The 22,692-nt window shown below is 41.0% G+C and overlaps 1 protein-coding gene across 3 annotated transcripts in view; it reads right to left on the reverse strand.

Moving 5' to 3' along the window:
• Positions 1–22,692, reverse strand: part of SLC25A21 (solute carrier family 25 member 21) — a 533,123-nt gene that overhangs the window by 232,703 nt on the left and 277,728 nt on the right. For all 3 annotated transcript variants that reach the window (XM_089680272.1, XM_089680270.1, XM_089680271.1), the window contains exon 3: positions 19,769–19,817. In XM_089680272.1, the coding sequence (XP_089536398.1) occupies positions 19,769–19,817 (49 nt within the window). The remainder of the gene's footprint in view (positions 1–19,768; positions 19,818–22,692) is intronic.

Genomic DNA, 22,692 nt, shown 5'->3' on the forward strand with positions numbered 1-22,692 from the left:
TCTTAGCTCAGGCACGCAGTCAGGGGGGTGTGCTTAGCTAAGAAAACCCCTCAACTCCTCTTAAAGACTCCTGGGATGTATGAAATCATTTGCTTAGGCCTGGAAACCAGGAAGTACCTGAAGATTTGTAAAAAAAATAAGTAAATATGATATACTTTCCTATCTATTTACTAATGCTAGCAGCATAAAGATTAAAAATAGTCACTGTTTGATTGAGAGAGTGAAGTTCCATTTTAAGGCCTATGGGAATACTCCAGGAAGGCTCTGGTGGCAGCAGTATCTATGTCAAGCCATTTGCTAAACATGGTAATAAAAGGACATCAAGAACTATGATGCCACCATATCAAATCTAATGACTGGTGACTATATTAGTGTAGTGCTACCCTCTTGAGGGCTGCTGTGTTTCAGAATCCCTCTAAGTTTCACAAAGCCAGGAAACATGCATTTTCCACAAATTCATCTACAGTCAGTGAACAGTCCATAAGCTTGGTTTTCGTTATTTATTAGGGGATGTAACTTGGATAGAGTAATAGGGATTATGGGATACCCAACTTGACTGAATCAATGCCTGGGGACAACTTCCTTCCTATTTACAGAAACAGATCCTGAACTGTTCTTTTCCTTGAAAGCGGTCAGTTATTACAGATCAGTAGCAATTGTCCCTTATTGGCTAGGGACTTGCAACCCCTCTGAAAGTTAGCTTAGCTTGTTGCAAATCACATGCAAAGATGTCTCCTCTCCCTTGTAGAACTGCTCCCAGCTCCACAGCCTGCTGACACTACCAGTCCTCTGCTCTGAAGATCTCCCAGGACAAGGATAAAGGATTACGCACAGCGCTGTCCTTTGTAAGCTTGCTATATGTGGCAGTCTCTTTCCTTGTAGATTCCTGGATGTGTTGATGTACTCACTCTTTCCTCCTTGCTCCCACTGCGCCCAGGCCTTTATCCTATTCATGCCATAATGCTGAATGGACCCTCCTGAGCCAGCTCAAGCCCAGCTTGGAGTCTAGCACCCCTACCTAAACCTAGGGATCCCCTCCCAGGCCACCTACAGCCTCCTTAGCACTCCATCTTCCACCCGACTCCCGTGCCAGCCAGACTCTCCCATATTTATGAGTTGGTCTCACCACTCTACCAAGACCTCCAAACCTGGGATTCGTTAGACTCCCATAACATGCAGATTAGGTCTCCACCACTTCTGCCCAATGGCTTCTGGAAGGTTCCATGGTCCTCCAGAATCAGGTGGAAGCGATAGAGTCCCAACCTGTTAAGCCATTCAGCCTAACCTACAGTAACTCAACCTAAATAGAGACTCACATAGTTACCATGAGACATACACAACAAATTTACCTACACTACCCTACCAGCGCAGTAGAGGGTGCTACACTAGTGTGGCCCATCATATTCTTGCACTGGAGCTTAGAGATGCAAAGATATTATAATAATGTAATTGAATGTACACATCATTTTTTTTCTGGACACCTAACATTCTATTTTTTGTGCTATGACATTTTGAGATTGATTTACTAAAACCTTTTTCCATCTCAGCACTACTGATCTCAGTCTTCATTCTTTTTCTGTCACTTCCTATCTAGATATACTCACTCCAGTATTGGCTGCACATCATTGCTCTGGAATGGCTTCCTGACTATGGTGGATCACAATGCACAATGTGCATGACTGATTACAATTTCCACCAGGGGTGCATGTGATAGGGTGATAACGCAGGTGTAAATGTTGTAGACAGATGTCACCTTATAACAAGAAATGCCTGAACAAAGGCCTTCATGGCAGGATTACCAGGAATATTTTCTATTTTAATAATGTTTATTGGTTTTAACAAGTAATGAACAGGTGACTGGTCTGCCCATGCAGGGGCTATCAATGACAATCATGACAGGAATAGGCACACATAAAAGCAAAGGTAGCAAAATAAAGGTATTATAAAGCAGTCAGAAACTGACACAGCAGCAGCAGCACACCTCATAAGGTTCAAAGGGTAGAGGACCGGTTGGGACCTCTGCATGGTGGCAGGGAGCTCCTCGGGGCCATCAACACCCATGCAGAGCTACTTTCCGTAGCTCACGTAGATGCAGGAGGGTAAGGGCGATGAGCCCAACTTAAAGAGACAAGACTAGAGGATAAAGCAGCAGATAAGGAGTGCATACCTGTAGCTAAGGTGGAAAGAAAGGACAGAAAAACTTAAGTGTTGCCCAGGGGCAGGAGGCAGGAGAGAGGAGGAGGAGGAGGACAAGGTCTCGGGAACAACAGGACTTCCCATCAGAATAAGCCCAAACTGGCTTGGGAAAGAGTGGGAAAAGCATACATCAACCACGGTTCCCAGACTTTGAGGAACTTAGCTTGCAAGTCATCGCAGATACTAGACATCTGCTCATTGAGCATAAGGGTAGTCATATGATCTCTCACCCCTTGAAAGGGGACAGATGGCATTTTCCAGGCTTGGGCTATTGTTCTGGTGGCTGACAAGAAAAGGTAGGAGGCGAGCCTCCACTGATGGGCATACCAACCTGGTATGGTGCAGTGTAGTACAGCAAACTTGGCCTCTCTACGTATGGGAAAATGGAATACAGTAAAGACGAGGTAAAATACATGGGACCAGAACCCAACTAAATTTAGGACATGTACACTAATTATGAAAAACATCCCCACTGGCCACAACCCCGAAAGCAGCGGTCACTGTACGATGGGTTTGCAAGAATAATATGGGCTAGAACCCAGTACCAACGGAGCAGCATCTTTTATGCTGCCTCCAAGGTAGCTGTGTTAATTGTCCATTATATCTACCTCTATTGCCAGAGCCCGTTCCCTCTGGGTGACATCGGAGAGGGCAGTATGGGAGCAGCGACCATTCGGAGAAGCATAAATGGCTGAGATAAGACCTGGAAAGCCAGGGTAATGTTGGCAGATATGCTCAAACGCAGTTTTCCAGAACAGATAAGTGGAATTCCTGCGCAATAACGTTACCCAATGTTGGAGATAGCGGACGAATTCTGATTGAGGAATATCATGGGACTCCCAAAAAGAGGCTACCAAGAATATTTTCAATGAGAGCTTCAGATCTAAAAAAAAAAAATGAAAATAACTTTTGTAATTACAGTAATATGTTAAAGCACAACTCCAGCATATTAGCACAGCCCCTATGGTTTAGATGTAGTATGTTTTTGCTTTGAGAGAAAACCACAGCAACCAATGGAAACCTAAACAACAGCAAAACCATGCCAACTTCATAAAGCTTATGTACCAATAGGTAATGAACTTCTGGACTCCAGTGCTATAAAGCAGCCACAGAGCCATAGCACTGCAAGAAACCTACCCAGCTACAGCACTGCAAGGCAACTACTGAGCTAGAGCATTGCAAGAAACCTACCCAGCCATGAGACCGCAAGGTAGCCACTAAGCCTCAGTACTGCAAGCCAACCTCTGAGCCACAGTACTGCAAGATAAGCAAGACCAAGTACTGCAAGACAACCACCGAGCCTCAGTACTACAAGACAGCCACCAAGCCTCAGTACTCTAAGACAATCACTGAGCCACAGCACTGGAAGACAACCACTGAGCCATTACACTGCAAGGCAACCACCATGCCACAGTACTGCAAGGCAAACACTATGCCACTGCACTACAAGATAGCCACTGAGCCACAGTACTGCTAGGCAAACAATGAACAACACAACAGCAATGCACCCACTGAGCCACAGGACTGCAAGGTAACCACTGAGCCACAGCACTGCAAGGCAACCACTGAGCCAAACGTTATGCAAGGCAACCACTGAGACATTGCACTGCAAGACAGCCATTGGGACATTGCACTGCAAGGCAACCATTGAGACATTGCACAGCAAGGTAGCCACTGAGCCACACTACTGCAAGGCAAACAATGTACAACAAAACAGCAAGGGAACCACTAAGACACTGCACTGCAAGGTAACCACTGAGCCACAGCACTGCAAGAAAACACTTGAGCTACAGTACCTCAAGGCAGCTAGCAAGCCACCTTAATATACACTGCGTTTCTATTTATTGTGCTCAGTTAATCTGTCAGTGCGGAAATGGGTTGATTTAGTTTCCTACAGCAAGCAAGAACAATTATCTGTAATTGCTCTGAGCAAGAAAATAAATCAAATGCTTTTAACGATAATAGAAAAATGGACATTATCCTCCTAAAACGAGTAAAATAGACTATCGGGGTATGGAAACGATTGTGTGGCAATTCCAAGTCACTGTGTGCTGGCATCTCACTAAACAGACGGATATAAATGACAGGAAGGCTGTGATGAAACCTCTTAGTGAAAGGAGACTGGTGAACTTCTGCTTAGTGTGATCCTACAGCCGGTACTACACAACTACACAAACTTCCATACTCCTCATGAATATCAATGAGCATTGTGTTCTGCCTTTCTCCCACGTTTCAGCCCTACAGCCCTGTCACGCAAAGGAACCAATTTTCTTCTGGCCTGGTAGGGGCTGTTTACTCAAACAAACCAAACAGGAAAAAAAAGAAAACTTCTACACAAAGTGCAGACCTAATGTGCCTGGGGATCTTCAGTCAGCAGTTGTTCTGTTTATTTTCCATGCTGATGACCTAAGTGCCTCCCCACGTTTAGAAGCTCACACCATCTACTGTAATAAGTGGAGGTATAATTACTAACTGTCCTCAATTCCAAGGACACTCTTCGGTTTTACAGATGTGTCCCCAGAAATGTTCCTGGGTTTGAAAATGGCAGTTTTTTCTAAAAGCAGTGATGGGTACATGCTAATTTTGTCTTCAACTTTTAAAGGGCCAGTCCACCCAAAATGAATAGGGTAATTACTAGCCAAGTCAGCCCCTGGTTTCTATATTCTATAATAACTCTGCTCTTTTCTATCTTAGATATTAGTGCTTAATTTTCCCACCCACGTCCGCTCTTGATGTGGCATTCATAATATAACATAAAATAAACAATCCATCGGGGAGACTGGGGACCCCTTATAATGGCTACAGTAGATATACACTCCCAGGAAGGCCAGTGCAGAGCCATGATAAAACCCCTGACAAATATTATTATTATTATTATACAGAATTTATATAGCGCCAATAGTTTGCTCAGCACTTTACAGTATAAAGGGAGACAATACAGCAACAATACAGTTCAATACAAGAGGGAGAGGAGGGCCTTGCTCCTTGGAGCTTACAATCTAGGAGGTAAAGAACTTTGGCTACTTTGTTTTGTTTTGGATACTTCTCTTAAAGTGGACTTTTACCCTGCCTAGCTAAAATTGAATTCACATTATCCCTTTTCTTTCTGTGTGTGGATGATAGCACTGTAATTATTAAAAAATTTAAAATAAAGTACCTTTTTTCGAAATCGATATACAGTTGTCACATGACCCATATCTTTCCTAGCCTGCCTGCAGGGAATCCCTGTCAGGAGGAGCTTCTAGTCCTCTACTGCTGGTCACGTCACATTTTTGGCAATAGCAAAGTGTGGGCAGATTTCTGTCAGTTAAAGGATTTGTCACAATCCTCCAGCCTGTTTCTTAGAATAACAGGGCGGTGAAGCCTCCATCAATCAAGATGTAATATCCAGGCCCCATTGGGTTTATCTGGTTAGTGGGCATGCAGGATGAGGGAGTGGGCTGTCATTTATAATTTATCCCTTCATAATTTGTGCGGTTTATAATATTATTATTATCGTTAATATACGATTTTGTGGAGTATTACAATTGGTTGGGTATATGAACCCACAATGTCTGGCGAAATGTATATATTGCATTGATTCAGTATGTTCCTATATTGCTAGGTCTTCATGAAAATGGCATCCAATATTTGTTTAGTCTGTTGGATGTGGCGCTCGTGCATGCGCATACACTTCAAAAGCCGATTATATGGACACCAGTACAATGGTGCCCTAGTGTAAAGCCGCATGGTATTCAGGAAAATGGCGCCTGCCTTGCGGGCATAACAGGAGATAATGGACGTCTGGCATTAGGCACACCCCTTTTGATAACGTGCTTGCGCACGAAACACGTTAAGGAGGAGCCGTACGCCGTGACGTCACGCTGCTGGAGCCGCATGAAGGTCCGGTGGCCATCTAGTGAGTGGCTGATCAGCCACATGTTTTTCCAGTAGCTAAACTATAGCTTTTTTATATGTATATTGCGGATTTACTTTGGATGATCATCTAGATACTATTTTTAAACAATAAATTCACATTTAATACTACACTATGAGGCATTTATGTTATTGGCTCTGACCTGAGCTAAAGATTGCAGAGGGCCCCAGTGGAAGCGTGGCTGCAGAGGAAGCTTGTGTCCAGAGGAGGGATCCTGGTTCCATGCTGTCTGACAGATCTACTTAAAGGGGCTCCCTACAGATTCATATTCAGCTTAATGGGCATATTTTATGTGCATCTGGTGAGTGCCCATTTTTTACAGTCTTTCGCACGGATTAAGTCACATGGATTTACTGGAAGTCACTAGAGCAATTTATATTTATGGAGCACTAATATGCTGACCTGTCCGCATCAAGCCTGCTCAAATCTTTTATTGATTTTATTTAATTTTATTTAGTACTTAATAGCGCTGCACCATTTCTATATTCCTTATTGTTCACTAGGTTTTGGGGTTCCTATGTTGGTGCATGCGCAGCTCGTGACATTTTTATTCTGAGCGCTCGCTGTATCTTTACCACATTTGAATAATTTATTGAAAGTTTAATGGTGTGGGTTTAAAAACAATTACAATTTTAAACCTCTAATAATTATTAATATTATTATACAGTATTTATATAGCGCCAAAAGGTTTGCTCAGTGCTGTACAATACAGTGGGGGACAGTACATGAGACAATACAGTAACAAGGGGTTCAATAATTGTCTGTATATGGAAAAATACATATATACAATTACTGATCCATGGAGTTCACGATTGTCTTCCTTTAAGTCAAAGTTCACCTTTGCCACTCTACCTCCATGTTACCATCTTGAAACAAGATCCCACACATGCGCAGACACTCCACAGGTCTCTACCAGGTCACAGAGACTGAGAAAAGTGGAACAATTGCACTGGACACATAAGGTTATCACATTGATATTGCTATCTTAAAGTATTGATGTTGATGTAAATAATTTGGTTCCCGGGCAGGCAGCATCTACACCCCAGAGAATCTCCATGGTCTCCTTGGCTTGCAATGCGATGCAACAAAATATAAACTGAAGAGCCACACCACTGCTAAGAGGTCCAGATACAATTTATTCCAATAAAAGTCAGGGGGACAATCCAAAGAGTATTGGAAATGTTTATGGGTTCCAAAAATCTCCCTTCATCAGGGCCAGAAAAAAACTAAGGACATCTCCACATCAATGCAATATCAACACAACAACCCCTCCTCAGGGTCACAGTTAAAACCAAATACCCAATAGCCCATAGTACTGGATGTATAAAAATTCATGTCGGGCAACATCGAGTAACTACTTAAGAAATATTCTAACGATACACGTTAACAAACAGGGTCACCATGAAAAAATAGGTCACCTGTAAAAAAAAAAGCCTATATACTTATGGTTGCTGTAAGCATCCTGTACTTCTGGATGTTCGGAGTACTTGCTCTCCCTCCACCTGTTATGGTCCCTCCCATTGGCATGTTTGTCAGTACAGGACTGTGAGCCTGCGAGATAAACCACTGGGGCTGGAGAGGGAGGCTGGAGAGGGAGGAAGTATTTGACTCATCCAATGGTCAAGTACTTGCAGCAGCTGGGGAGATGTGCCAGCTTTTAAATACATATACCACTGGAGAGATAAGTATAAACTCTTATTTTAGAGGTATTCTCTTTGGTAAAAGTGACCCTGTAGTGACAGGGCCACTTTAAGTAATAGCAACCTCTTAAGCCCATTCATACTTTTAAGTTTTTAATTGAATGACTTTACATAGCTTATTTGTGGTACATCATACGTTTCAGGGTGCAGAGGCGGTTTTATATGATGTCATCCTAGACTGAAGAAAATATTATTACCATTTACTTTCCATGTTATAAAACAGCTAATAAAATCCAGAGTGAAGTACATATATAATACCATTTTATGAAACAGACAAATTATGGCTTTTCTAAACCTCACTACATGTATCCTAATAAATAAAAATGATATAAACTTATATATACTGTACACCGATTACATCTAGATACCAATCCTCATCTAAAAAGAATTTTTATATCTCACTATACTTGTCACGTATTCAGTCTAGATTCTTATAGCAAGCAATACATACAAGGAATAACATAACAAATGCATTTTTACACATACAATAGAATTAAGTAGCTTCATTACAGTGGCATCCAGCAATCTCAACTCCAGTTTGTCCCTTTTTTTTCTCCTCTTTGGTTTTCCCCTATTTGTTTACATGTAGGGCCGTAACCAATTCAGCTCTAGAAAAGTTTTAACCCCTTCATAACAAGGATAATTTTTGCTGTTTAGCACTGTGTTACTTTAACTGGTAATTAAGTGATCATGCACCACTGTACCCAAACAAAATTTGTATCCTTTTTTCACAAAAATAGAGCTCTTTTTTGGTGGTAGTTGATCACCACTGGGTTTTTTATTTTTTATTATATAAACGAAAAAACAGACAATTTAGAAAAAAAAAAACCCAATATGTTTTACTTTCAACTATAAAGTATATCCAATAAAAAATGTAAAAAATCCAATTTCTTCATAAATTTAGGGCAAAAAGTATTCAAAAGTCTTTGGTAAAAAAAATTGCAATAAGAATATATTGATTGGTTTGAGTGAAGGTTATAGCGCCTACAAACTGTGGTATATATACTGGAATTTGTATTTATTTATTTTTTGAATGCTACTAATGGCGGTGATCAGCGACTTATAGTGGGACTGTGATAATGCGGCGGGAAATGTGACACTGACTGACACTGACATCACCAGTCACACTAATAGAATGATCAGTGATAATACTGTCACTGTACAAATGAGATTGGCTGGGAAGGGGTTAATATCTCAGGGTAATCAAGGGGTTAAGTGTATTTAACCAGTGTTAATGGGTGTATTCTGTGTTGTTTTTTTACTAAAAAATGCCTTTGTTCCTTCTCCCTGCTTTTCAGGGAGAAGAAACAAAAAGACCGTTCCCTCTGTACAGAGCTCTGTGTTGATTGCCAACACAGGGCTCTGGGCTGTGATTGGATACAGCAGGTCAGCAGGTCCCGCCCATGAATCATTGACCTGGACCTGCTGACAAACTCCCGCTGTGTAGAATCACAGCGGAGGGTGTCTGCTTGCACCCCGTATCCGGAAGAAGCCAGCGATGTACAGGTACATCGCTGTGCCTGTACAGGCTGCCAATCTGCAGTACATTGTGGGCGGCCAGTCCTTAAGTGGTTAAAGTAAGCCTCTCATAAGTATAGGGGTTGCCATTGCTGACCTTCTGTTGAAAATGTTAACTGCCTCATGGCTGGTTTGGATACGTGTAGCACCCTGCCTTTGTTAGACTAAACTTAATTTTCAACAATTTTAATTAAGTGGCTCTGCTGTACACAGTAGAGTAGTAATCTGTTTCCTAGGGCTGGTAGGGTTTCCCTAAGCTTGGCGGTTGATTACTCCAGCATGTCTCTGTTAGAAACTTCCAGAGAATAAATAGGAGGGTCAATCAATGCTGTTATGAATTTGACTTCAGCCAATTCCTAAAAGGGGCACCCAGAAGGTGGCTGAGGGAGAAGATAAAGGTTTGTGAGGCTTTCTCAAAGGGCTGTTTTTTCTCCTGGGGCTGTTGCCCCTGGGATGCAGCCTTTGTATTGAAGAGCTTTGTTTGTGCCTGGCTGAGTGCCTGAAGTAAGCTGATAGAAATATATTTTCAGGAGGGTATCACCTATGGAAGCTGGCCTAAAGAACGATCCTTACATTCTAGAAAAGTGTTGCATTGAAGCTGGTGGGCGACAGCTATTCCTTGGCATTGTGAGTAAGGCCCTTGCTTAATACTGCAGGTGGAGCTGAGCTTTTGGTTTTGAATGCCAGAAGTTGCTGCAAGGTCTGGGACTGCTCATAAAGAATCTCAGATTAACTGACTATCCCATTCTTCTTCCAACTAAGGCTGCTGCTAGAGGATTTGTGTATAATAGACTGCCCTCCTGCTTTGAAGTATCCTTCCCCCTCATCCCTCTCTCCTGTTAATTGCTGCAAGAAATCCACATAAAGACAACCCCTTCAGAGTACATGTGCCGGTGACATCACCGTCTGCCGCTCACTAGAATATCTCCTGAACAGTGCATGTTTAGAAGATATTAATTTTAATACAGGTAAGTTTTTATTATAAGCTTACCTGTAGGTAAAAATAGAAAAAAAGGAGTTTAATACCACCTTATGTAGCACTAAGCAATGTTGGATGTACAGTAGGATGTGCAGCACAGCTCAGAAAGAGAGATTCTCAGATTGTCTTATTTAAAAAAGGCCAAAGCATATTAGTGCACTGCAAATCACATTCAGGAACTTGTGGTTCTAAACCAGATTCTGGGAACCTCTGCTGTAGGTGATGCTACTAATTCTTCTCTGCTGAGTAGACATTCCTGTGGGTTTTCTGTTATAGGAGACTACTTGGTTACGCTGACAGAAGCTTTTGTTTTAGATTATGTAGACAGAGAGCTATCAGCAGGTACTGGATTCCTGTACAGTGTTGTCCACAGGAATGACAGTTGCTGGTCTAAATCTTTTACGTAACCCTTCTAGTCAACCCCACAGACTACTGCAGTAACATCAGTGACATTGCAATTCCACCTGTGATCCAATTCTTCATGTTATTTGATTACTGGTGTGATATGTCAAAACAAGTAACAAGTTAAAGAGAATCTTTAAGGTAGAGAAGAACCGTGACTCTCCAGGTCACTGAGGCATTTAGCAAATTTTATTGCAAACTCCTACCTGCTTCTGTATCATATACAGAGAGAGAGGCAATTTCATTAATTTACTGGACCTAAAGGAAATTGGAAGGTCTGCCTGGTAACATGACATGACCAGACCCAGTATAATTATTTAAAAAAAAAGTAATGAGAGAAGCAGCCAATCACAGGAGCAAAAAAGTCGATTAGCACATCAAACAGAATGCTCCCAATATGTAACACCTGCCTTTGTTCTAACAAAAAGAGAAAAAAAGTATCATTACAATATATACACTCATGAGAGTATAGCAGTTGTAGACTAAAATGGTAGAGCCAGTGTTTTTAACCACTTGCCATCCTGAGGATATCCCCCCTTCCTGACCAGGCCTTTCTTTGCGTTACGGCGCTGCGTTACTTGACAATTGCGTAGCCATGCAACGCTGCCCCCAAATGACATTTACATCCTTTTTCTCCAAAAAATTTAGCTTTCTTTCAGTTGTATTTGATCGCCTGTGCGATTTTTTTTGCGCTAATAAAAAAAAAAAAAGACTGACAATTTTGAAAAAAAAAGCAATATTTTTGACTTTTTGCTAATATGTCCAGTAAAAAAATTTAAAAAATCTAATTTTGTCAAAAATTTAGGGCAAAGTGTATTCTGCTACATGTCTTTGCTAAAAAAATCCCAATACATGCAAATTAATTTGTTTACGTGAAAGTTATAGCGTTTACAAATAGCGGTATAGATACTGGAATTTTTTATTTTTATTGTTTATTTTTACTAGTAATGGCAGCAATCAGCAACTTATAGCGGGACTGCGGCCGGGCATTCCCCAGTGACACCAATACAGTGATCAGTGCTAAAAAAAAAAAGCACTGACACTGTACTAATGGCACTGGGCAAGAAGGGATTAATATGAGGGGTGATCAAAAGGTTAACTGTGTGCTGTTTCACTGTAAGCTGTGTCCGTGTGCTTCACTGTAATCACACTGCTTTGCATGGCTACCAAAATAACTGTGTGCTGTAAATTGCCTTCAGAATTGTTCCTGCCATTTTGCTGAAGCCCACAGCCCCTGAGCAGCAGTAAGTCTTTAGGCTGTCAACAGATCGGCTTCTACATTTTCAGCACAGTGCCAAAAAACAGAGAGCAACTGAGCATATGCAGAACAGGGTGAGACAGTGTATTACTGGATTTTAAACAGGATAGGCACTTATTTTTAATGTTTTACATAGCTATACCTGCAAAAGAGAAGGGGTCAGCCTGAATTGATCTAGCAGGACTTTTTTTGACTAAAGTTCTACTTTAACATTAAAGGATAAGTTCACCTTTTGGATAAAAATAATACATGCACATTTTTTAACAGGTATGTACATTTATTATTTTTGTCCAAAGGAGTCTGGAAAGCATTGCACCAGCAATCAGTAGATCGCTGATGTCATGCAGGTCTCCTGCAGACCTGTCAGAATATCCGCTTGTCATACGGGATGTAAGAGGAAGCAGATATTCTGACAGGAAGTTTCAATGAACTACCATGGCGCTACACAGAGCTGTGGTAGTTCACTGAAAACTACAAGCACACAGCCGCTAAGGCTGCCAGGACTTGCAGTTCATTCATTCATGAATGAATGATGCGGCCGTGTGGGCGCTGTTTTCAAATTTGACAGATAGTATGGGGAAACTTCTCCCAGTACTATCTGTCACAGGGAGAGGGGCGACGAGCACAGCTGCAGCTATGAGAACATGTTACATGTTCCACCTTAAAACCGGGTGGAATATGTAACATGTTCCAAAGGTGAACATATCCTTTAAATTACAAAATGTCTTACAAATCAGTCATATATTCTTTATAATGAAAAAAAAATATGATTTTTACAGATATTTTCATTTTTGTTGTAAGACAAACTTGAACAATAAACTGGCAGTGTCTGCTGTACTATGTCTTTGGCTAACCTATAGAGCTCCAGGAATCTTTTATCACAAATTAAATGTTTATATTTAAAAAAACAAGTTGTTCCCTTTTGGAATGTTAATTATACAAATGAAACATATTCCATGTAGCCCACAATTGGAATACCCTGAGAGTGCAACAACACCAACACTGGGGCCCATTTCCCATAACTAAGCCCCATTGGCAGGTTGGAATATGTCAGGGGTGTGGCCTGGATGGCATCTAGACTGAAGCTGCTTCCGCTCTTCAAATGAGGGCGTTATGTGATGTGCAGCTCCTGGGACTTCTTTTCCTTCCTCAACACTGGGATCAGCATTTGGGTGAACACCCAAGGTACAGAAGACAGGACATGGACTGACAGGGCCATGAACTGATAGAGGAAAGGCAGTACGCATCTGTGAGATGGGAAGATGTACACATGTCAGTAGGCATCTTTTATGCCGACCAAAGCCAGGTCCCCCTGGTAAGAAAGCAATGATAGATCAGGATGGTTCCATTAAAAAAATTTTGGGGCCAAATGTAAACATTGGGGTCTGTAAGTTCCAAGACAGGGAAACCCCCTTTGGGTTTTGGAAAAGTGAACAGGTTTGAGTAAAACCCCTGAAAACTCTCTACAGCGGGGACTGAGGCAATTACTACTTTGTCCAGAGAGTGACAGATGAAGATCAGTAAGTGATTGAGGGGGCAATGGGAAGTTTAAGGCAAGAAAACAAGGAGAGGCATGGAACAAGCCTGTAACCTTGGGACATGACCTCCTGGACACATGCAGTGATGCATGCAAATGAATGATGTCCAGGTATCTGCAAAGGTTAAAAGACTCCCCCCCCCCCCAGACACACACACTCTGGAAAGTGGGAACACACATTTATGCTGAGTAGGGCTTGTTGATGGACTTAGGAGCTTTGGAGTGCCATAATTTGCTGCAGGATGGGGAGCCCAGCTTGGGAGACCTCCAAGTGGAAGCTGAGCATCTGTTGAAGCAAAAGGGGCACTTCTTAGCAGAGGTGGATGGAGATGACTTTTCAGTTTGCTTCCTAGGTTTCTTAGACTGAGGAAGATGAGTGATTTTGCCCCTGGTAGCAACCCTGATGATAGGATTCAGAGTTGATGCATGTTGCGGGAAAACGTGCCACAAAATACGATGTGAATGGGGCCTGAAAGTAAATTTGGTGTGTTAATACAAGAACTATGATAGCTGAGTGTACCCACCCACTCCCTCCAATGTAAATCAATCCCACTGAAACTATGGCTTTTTTTAAAGTTTGTCTTTGGATGCAACAAGAGAAATGTGACACCACTGGCTCTACTATTGCTCCTTCTTCATTGTGTTACTATCTTTTCTATATACTTTGGCTCTACTACATGCAACTTGTCTAAAACATTACAAACAGATTGCACTTCACAAATAGATTGCACTTCCCAAATAAATTAAAGAGTGTAAAATGCCTGTGGAATGAAAACACCAAGTGCTCTATAAATATCCTGCATATACAATGACTTGATTGTGCCACCCTATTGACAATAGCAATGTCAACTTCTCCTTCATTATTCAAAGTCTATCAAAAGTGACACCAGATGAAGTATAGTGCTCAGTGTGAATTGACTATGCCACCTTTCCCCTCCATTGTACTAGTTGTACTGTACTGACCTCTACTTCACTCCATCCACAACAAATTCATCAATCTCACTATTGTCAGAAATTTCAACCAAGCTGTCCTCTTATGATGAAGAATAATCGGGTGGAGTCTGGACGCGAAGGAACCCCTAAGGCTGTAATTGTGAGTCAGGGTTGATCATTCTTTTGTACTGAAGATCACTTTTAATCCTTGATAATCTCAGTACTACGCAGTCAATTTTATTAATTTATCAAAATCAAAAAACAAAAAGTTACAGTTACTAATATGAGGAAATACAAAAATGTGTTTACCCTGACAATCCAACACTGGGCAAATAGATTGTGTAGTAGGAAAAAACATTATTCTTAGGGCACAAATGCTTTTATGTGGATTTGTCTATATTCGTTTTAAGGTACATTCAACTTCATGTTTATATGCTGTGGTCTGTACCCCAGCATTTTAAGACGACAAGTTTTCTTTTCATCAGCCATTTACACTAGATCCATCTTGCTCATGTAAATGGCCTTTATTGCAGCTCTGTTTAAAGCTTTTACAACGTGCTTTAGCTACAAGGCCATAAAGTTCACATGTTGTTAGATTTCTTTTAAAAGCCGGTATAGAGTGCAGATCCTAATTTCAGCCCAAATTTCTATTTAAAGCCCATCATCCAGCCATATATAGAGAGCCTTAAAGTGTATACAAACTCAGGAACATAATGTAATATAATACAGCTTACCAGTACTTAGATGTGGTGGCTGAATTAGTTTTCTTTTTCTCAGTTAGTTGCTCGTTCTCCAAAAATTACAGGATGGGGATGACTGCTACTATCTCACAGCCAGGATAATTAAGGTCAGTACTTTCAGTCAACATTTAACCTCCCTAGCGGTCTGATTATGTCCATATTTCTGTGCTCAAAGTGGGAAATTTTTTTTGCATGGAAATATGTATTTTTTTTATTGTAGGCCTGTAATTTTTAGGAATAACTCACTGAAATCTGTCCGAATAAGAGTCTAGTAAACATCCCGGGTATGTTAAAATTTGAAACACGAAATCATAAATTATAATTTAATAATCATAAAAAATAATAATATAATAATAAATTTAATTCAATAATGTAATCAAACCAAAAACAATGAAATTTGAAATATAGCGCCAAGTTTGCTCATCACCGAGCAAAGTCGCAAAATCGTTTTCAGTGTCCGATGACGAATTTCCCCACGAATCATTATCACTCAATTCTGCAAGTGGTTCTAATTTACTATCGCTGTTCTCTAGCTGGTCTAAAACCGATTTTGACCTAAAGGGACGCTTTTTGGACGCCATGGACATTTCTCAGTTTCCAGGCAGAAAGAACAGTAAAAATGTAGGCAGGGCACAGGACAAAGCACTCGGGACAAAATGTATGTGAAATGGTTTGATACAGTAATGTTTTACTATGTTATTTTAGTGAATTTAGTGACTGTCACTTTTTGTCATTTTCAAATTTTCCCGCCCTTCCGTCCCCGTACGTCCCGATGTCGCAGGGGACGGAACCCAGAAGACAGATGCCGGCATCCGCCGGAGGACATTACAGGGGACATCGCAGGACAAGGTAAGAGAAGAACAGATCCCGGAGCAGCGCCGCATGGTAAGCCTGAGTGTAGCTCGGGGTTACCGCTTGTGGTACTGAAACTTTACCCCGAGCTACACTCAGGAATACCGCCAAGGAGGCTATGCAAACACAACCTAATGGTAAAAGATACCATCTCACAGGAAGCAAGGCAACTTTCCCTGCCGCCTCCCTTATGTCAATCCAGAAGCTGTAGACTACATCACATCCTGCCAATGGCTATCTGCAAATGTTTCACACAAGACAAGATAGAAAATATAATGCATTCATTTCACACAGATTTTTTTAGGCAAATAGTACAACTCAGATTTGTTTTAGGTACTTGTATGGGAACAGTTGGTAAAGCTTAAAAAACTCACAATTTATTATATTATGGACAACTGAGATATTTTAATCCAGTAACACTAACAAATCAATCTGCATATTAATAATCATGGAGATACCAGAGTTAATTATACATACATTAGAATTTATGTAAGAAACTGAGCTATTCATGAAACATCTAGACTGAGATTAAGTGTTTGGATGGCTTCACTCCTCCTAGATTACTAGTGACAAACTGGTGGACCTCCAGCTGTTGCCAAACTACAAGTCCCATGAGCACTGCAAGACTGACAGTTACAAGCATGACTCCCAAAGGCAGAGGCATGATGGAACTTGTAGTTTCACAACAGCTGGAGGGCCGCCTGTTTGACATTCCTGTCCTAGAAGATCTGGGGAGTCCACATAGACTTACTTGTGGACTACTGGACATCGTGTTGTACACAGGGAAGCATTTCAGGACCACCAGACATTATGTTGGAATGTATGTATGGAATTCATCTCCTCATGAGTTAACATATTTGGTTGTTTTTTTAAATTTTTTTTTTCCTTTCATCATATCCAAGTTCGACATTCCCTCTATGTTTGACAGTAAGGGGGTGGTTCTAGCAACTAGTTGTCAACTATTTTACAGACCTACTAACAGGATCACTCATAACTCCAGTGCCAATTAAAACTAAATCAATAGCTTGCCTATGTTCCAATTTTTATGCTTTTTTAGTTATTCTGAATCATCAAAAAAAGAGAAAAACGGATTACTTTGCTATAGTATTCATTCTTGGCAAGAAAGGTTCCTCACTGGGTAAAAAAAAACAAATTCTTGGAGTTAGCATACTCCAAACCCCAAACTGACCTCCTCCATGTAGGTGTCTAACTACATTAGACATGGATTCATAAAACACTCACATTTTAGAAACTGATAAAGTTCTTATCATTAAGGCCTATTGCACACCGGAGTAAAAAAAGCTGAGTTTTTTACTGATCTGAAATGAGATGCATTGTTGTCTATGGGACATTGCACACAGCTGAGTAAAGATCAGTAATACAGCGCTGAGTACAGAGCAGAAAAACAAAAATAGAAAATGTTTCATTTGAGTGCAGTAATTTACTCACATGTTTACTCGTTTAGGCCCCTCCTTGCACACGAGTGTCATAATCTTAATCCTTTAAGATTTACCATGGGCAAAAGATGTCTCCAATGTCTCCACTGAAGGTTTATCAACAATCATTGTTTCCATAACAACCCAAAATTTTCAAAATCCAACTGTCACAGGGACAGGAAGTTAGGTGAAATCTCCTGAACAGCGGCACATACAGCAAAACTAAAATTACAGGGGTGTTAACCCTTAGCTATGCCATCCAAAAAACCTAAAACATTTTTTTTTTGGCTGGAGCTACACTTATTTTTATTTTTTTTTAATTTAAGGTGCTTTTATAGAGCCATCAATTTACGCAGCGCTCTACATATATATATTGTACATTCACATCAGTCCCTAACTCTCAAGGGGGTGTACAATCTAAGGTACCTGTTGCAACTTACATACTAATTCAACTTAAGAATAAACCTACAGACCCTATCATGTTTGTAACCTGGGGACTGCCTATACGCAGGTCTTCACACAAGGGCGTCACAAGTCCTTGAGTAAACATTAGTAAATTATGACGCCCATGTCCAAGGGGCCTTAAAATGTACCATTCCAAGTCCATAGATAGAAGAAAATCTGAGCAAACCTTTAGATCCAGTAGATTCTAAAGATGAACATATGAAAGATGTTTTTTGTCTTTCTCAAGTATCTACATTGTTGTTTCAATACATGTAATTCCCTGGCCTTGTGAAACTTTTTTTCGCCCACAGAAAAAGTAGTTCAACTGTAGACCTTAAATCTGTAATAATAACAAACCGATTGCAACACATTTTGACACCACCAACAACTAAGTTAATGAATCATTGACATTGGTCATAGAGAATGTAACCAAACCCCAGGGGAGGTCTCAGGGAAAGAATACTTTTACAAAGGGAACGTTACCACATCCATTCCCTTGACACTGTGAATCCAAAAGATGTCAATTCTGTATTCTTTGTCATTTGTTTTATATTATGTCATATTTTGTTGCTACCACTGATTCCTTTTTTCTCACCTTTTTTAATATACCAATCATTTCAGCTTAAGAAATATACTAAATATTTATTTTATATTCTAAAAATTGTATTCACAGTTTATATCCACAACTGTATATAAATATTTCATATATCACTATTTTCGGTTTGATTTGTTATTATCAGTGCGTATTTTTATCAACTTTGTGCAATGTGTCTATCTGGAGACAAAAAAAAATGCAATGTTAATTTATGACACTGTGCATTTTTTATGTTTTATTTGCAAATCATTTAAAATGTCTTCTTTTTTTTCTCGGTTTGCCTGATTTTCATTCATTTTTTTTGGGGGGGGGGGCATTTACTTTTGTCTATTGTCTTTCTCTCCGCTTTAGTGATAACAAAATCGATGAAAAACATAGGTCTTAGGTGCTACTTAAGACCCCATAGAGCAGATTGGTCCCTACTTTTGCCATTTACAATGTCATCTGAAAGTTGGTGGGATATATTAGGCAGCAAGTAAACATGCTGTTAGTAGTTGAGTACAGAAAAAATGGGCATCACAGTTTGTTATGTAAGAGGCTGCGTAGCCACAGGGTCAGGGTGCCCATGATGACTGGCTTCCACAGCCACAAGTGCCTGCAATGGGCATGTGAGCATCAGAACTGGACCACGGAGCAAGGGAGGAATGTGGCCTGGTCTGAAGAATCATGTTTTCATTTACATCATGTGGATGGCCTGGTGTCTGTGTGTCGGCCTGGGGAAGAGATGGCACCAGGGTTCAGTATAAGAAGAAAACAAGCTGGCAGAGGCAGTGCGATGTTTTGGGCAATGTTCTGCTGGGAAACCTTGGTCCTACCATTCATGTTGATGTTACCTGACAAATACCACCTACCTAAACATTGTTGCTTACCAAGTAGACCCCTTCATGGAAATGGTATTCCCTACTAGCAGAATAATGCACCCTGCCACACTGAAAAAATGGCTCAAGAATGGTTTGAAGAACACAACGAGTTCAATGTGTTGACTTGTCCTCCAAATTCTCCAGATCTCAATCCATTGAGCATCTCTTGGATGTTCTGGAAAAACAAGTCTGATCCATGGAGGGCCCAACTCGCAACTTACAGGACCTAAAAGATCTAGTATTGACAGCTTGGTGCCAGATATCATAATGTTATGACTGACTGCACACAATGGTTTATGCCTAATCATTTACAAATCTATACCTTCTTTCATGTGTCAGAGAACAAAAATCATCCACCAAACTCCTGGGGATTGTTACATCTGTATTTCACTGCAGACTTACCTGGTTTTTACCACGTCTAGAGGGTGCATCAGGCAGATTTCTACAAGACCTGTCATAAAGAGATAAGATCATTAGGGCAATTACAATAAAACATCCATACATAAAATAAAACCCTCTATAATTATTTTTAATATACATTAACATAAATATTTAACATTGGGGGTTATTTACTCAAGGCAACTCAGAAATCTTTGAGGTCCATGTGATAGGGCTGATTTACTAAAACTGGAGGGTGAAAAATCTGCTGCAGCTGTGCATGGTAACCAATCAGCTTCTAAATTCAGCTTGTTCAATTAAACTTTGGCAATAAAATCTAGAAGCTGATTGGTTTCTATGTAGAGTTGCACCCTTTTTTGCACTCTTCAGTTTTAGTAAATAACCCCAACTGAGTAGTAAGCATTGGTCTTTATTAGGGATGCACTGATACTGATATTGGTATTGGTGCCAATACCAAGTATTTTCATGAGTACTCATGAAAATGCTCCCAATACCCAAACCGATACTTTGCGGTGTGATTTGTGTCCAAACAAAATATATGGACGTAAATTGAACCGCAAAGAATAGCATGCGATTGGGACAGGAATGCTAATCCCACTGCGCCTGTGTGACCCCAGGCTGAGTTAAAAAAAGAATGGTGTAGGAAACCTCCCTGCACCTATCCCATACTGAGCGTATATACTGGTGTCGGCTATCAGGTGGAGGATGGAGGCAGATACTCCAGATTCTCAGCTGTAGTAGAAGAGAGAAAGCGGTGGGATTTGAAATCCCCAAATCTTTCTCTCCACTCCTTAAAAGAATGACAGTACAAGCTAGACAGCTTCTGAATGGTCAGCACTGTGACATGCTGACTAATCAAAAGTTATTTAGCCTATACTGTCATCCCTGCAAGGAGAGGAGAGAAAGCCATGGGGATTGCAAATCCCATGGCCTTCTCACCTCTCCTACAGCTGAGAATATGGAGCATTGCCGCAGCTTTCTCACCTCTCCTACAGCTGAGAACCCGAGGCATCTGCCTCTATTGTCTGATGGCCGACACCAAGGTATTCATCCCCACACACCTTTCTACCCCACTCTCTACTTAGCATGGGATCAGTGCAGGGAGGTTTCCCGCTTCATTCCTGTGTGAACTCAGGCTATGACAAGCTTGGGCTCAAACATGAGCAGTGGGGAAACACATGCAGTGGACAATGCAGTGCAATTTACATCTATACATTTTGTATTGATGCAAATTGCAACGCAAAGTATCGGTACTCGCTGATCAAATCATGGTATCGGTGCATTCCTTATCTTTTTGCAATAAGATACCACAAGAAAGTAAGTAATTTTCTTTAACATTCTTTCCCTGCCATTCATCCATTGTGAACTGTTGGGGCAGGGACTTAGATTCAGCTCACATTTATTAGTAATCTTTTTCTTACGCTTGCTTTGGGGCATTCTCATCACTTATCCGCTATCCATAAGTCACCAAGTGATTGTTTCTCGAATCAATAATCTTTTTATTACTGAGTACTTGCTGTCCAAAGATTTGACTATGTTTTATAGATTCACCTGTATGTTCACCCAACTGAGAGACAATTACCAACATCTGGATGTTCACATTCTGCAATGGAAATTCCAGGTTTCAGTAATATTCAGCATCAGCATGTTAGTGATGCAGCCAAAAGTTATATTCAGTTTTGAAGGTTTTCTCAACAGAAATAAGGAACTAGCTATAATGCAGTGCATAGCCTTTTCCCAGTCAGCTGAGTCACAAGAACCAAAAAATTAAAAAAAACGATAACACAGATCTCTTTCTATGAAATGGTGGTATCACTGCTCCATATGATCAATATGTGTTGAAGCCACTAGGGAGAGATGACTATTCTGTGTAGGGAGAATTTTTTTTTATATACTGGCATTTGCACATGAGCCCCCACCCCATGGCAGTACCTGGCTTGGCATGCCTTTTGCTTGACAATAGCTTTCTTATTAGCCCTGCAAATGGCTAGAAATGAATAATAAGATAGTGCTATTAGCAATGTGCTTAAGGTATAACCAGGGGCGGACTGACAACTCATGGGGCCCCCGGGCAATAGGGGATCATGGGGCCCCTGTGTCCTTGCCCAAACACATAAAAGCCAGGGTCAGTCCGCCCCTGGGTATAACAAAAGGCAAAAAACATATTTCTCCTTTTACATGAAGGTCAGGTTATTATAACCCAGCATAGACATCCCCCTTACTTCAGAGTCTGCAGAGTTCCCCAGTTTACAGTGCAAGGGGGAACTCTGTGGACCCTGATGTAAAATGGAACACTGATGTAAAGGGGAAGTCTGTAGGTGCTGGTGGAAGGGGGAATGCTGCCAACTCTGTTGTAAAGGAAACTCTGAAGTAAAGGAAGTCTCTGGTTAGGGAACTCTGCGAACCCTGATGTAAAGGGGAACATGGTGAACCCTGATGTAATGGAGAACTATGATGTAAGGGGGTTTCTGTCACTAGAGCCCCCCTCCTTATGCAAGAATCCATAAAGTTCCCCCTTACATTAGAGTCTGCAGCATTGCCCTTTACTTCAGGGTCTGCAGAATCTCCTCTTGTACTGTAAGGCGGAATCCTGCAGACTCTGATGTAAAGGGGAACTCTGAGGACACTGCTTTAAGGGAGAATGCCAGGAACTCTGATGTGGGGAGGGGACTGTGGTGACCACAGACCACGTTCTGCATAGTGAAAACACTAAGGTAAGGGGGTACTGCTATAAGGGGGAACCTTTATATCAGTGTGCCCCTTACCTTACTGTATTCATCCCTCCTTTACATCAGTGACCTCCCCCCCACAGACAGTAGCCTGGCTAGAGGTGCTGTCACTGAACTCCTCAGTGCAGTGTAGGCTCAGTCAGACAGTCCTCTCAGGGTTCCAGCTTGGCAGCTCTGCTTTCATCCTACTCTCCTCTC

Source organism: Staurois parvus, unplaced genomic scaffold (genome assembly GCF_062004578.1).
Source record: "Staurois parvus isolate SC_StPar_1 unplaced genomic scaffold, SC_StPar_1.0 ptg000237l, whole genome shotgun sequence".
In the NCBI taxonomy this organism is placed as follows: Eukaryota; Metazoa; Chordata; class Amphibia; order Anura; family Ranidae; genus Staurois; species Staurois parvus.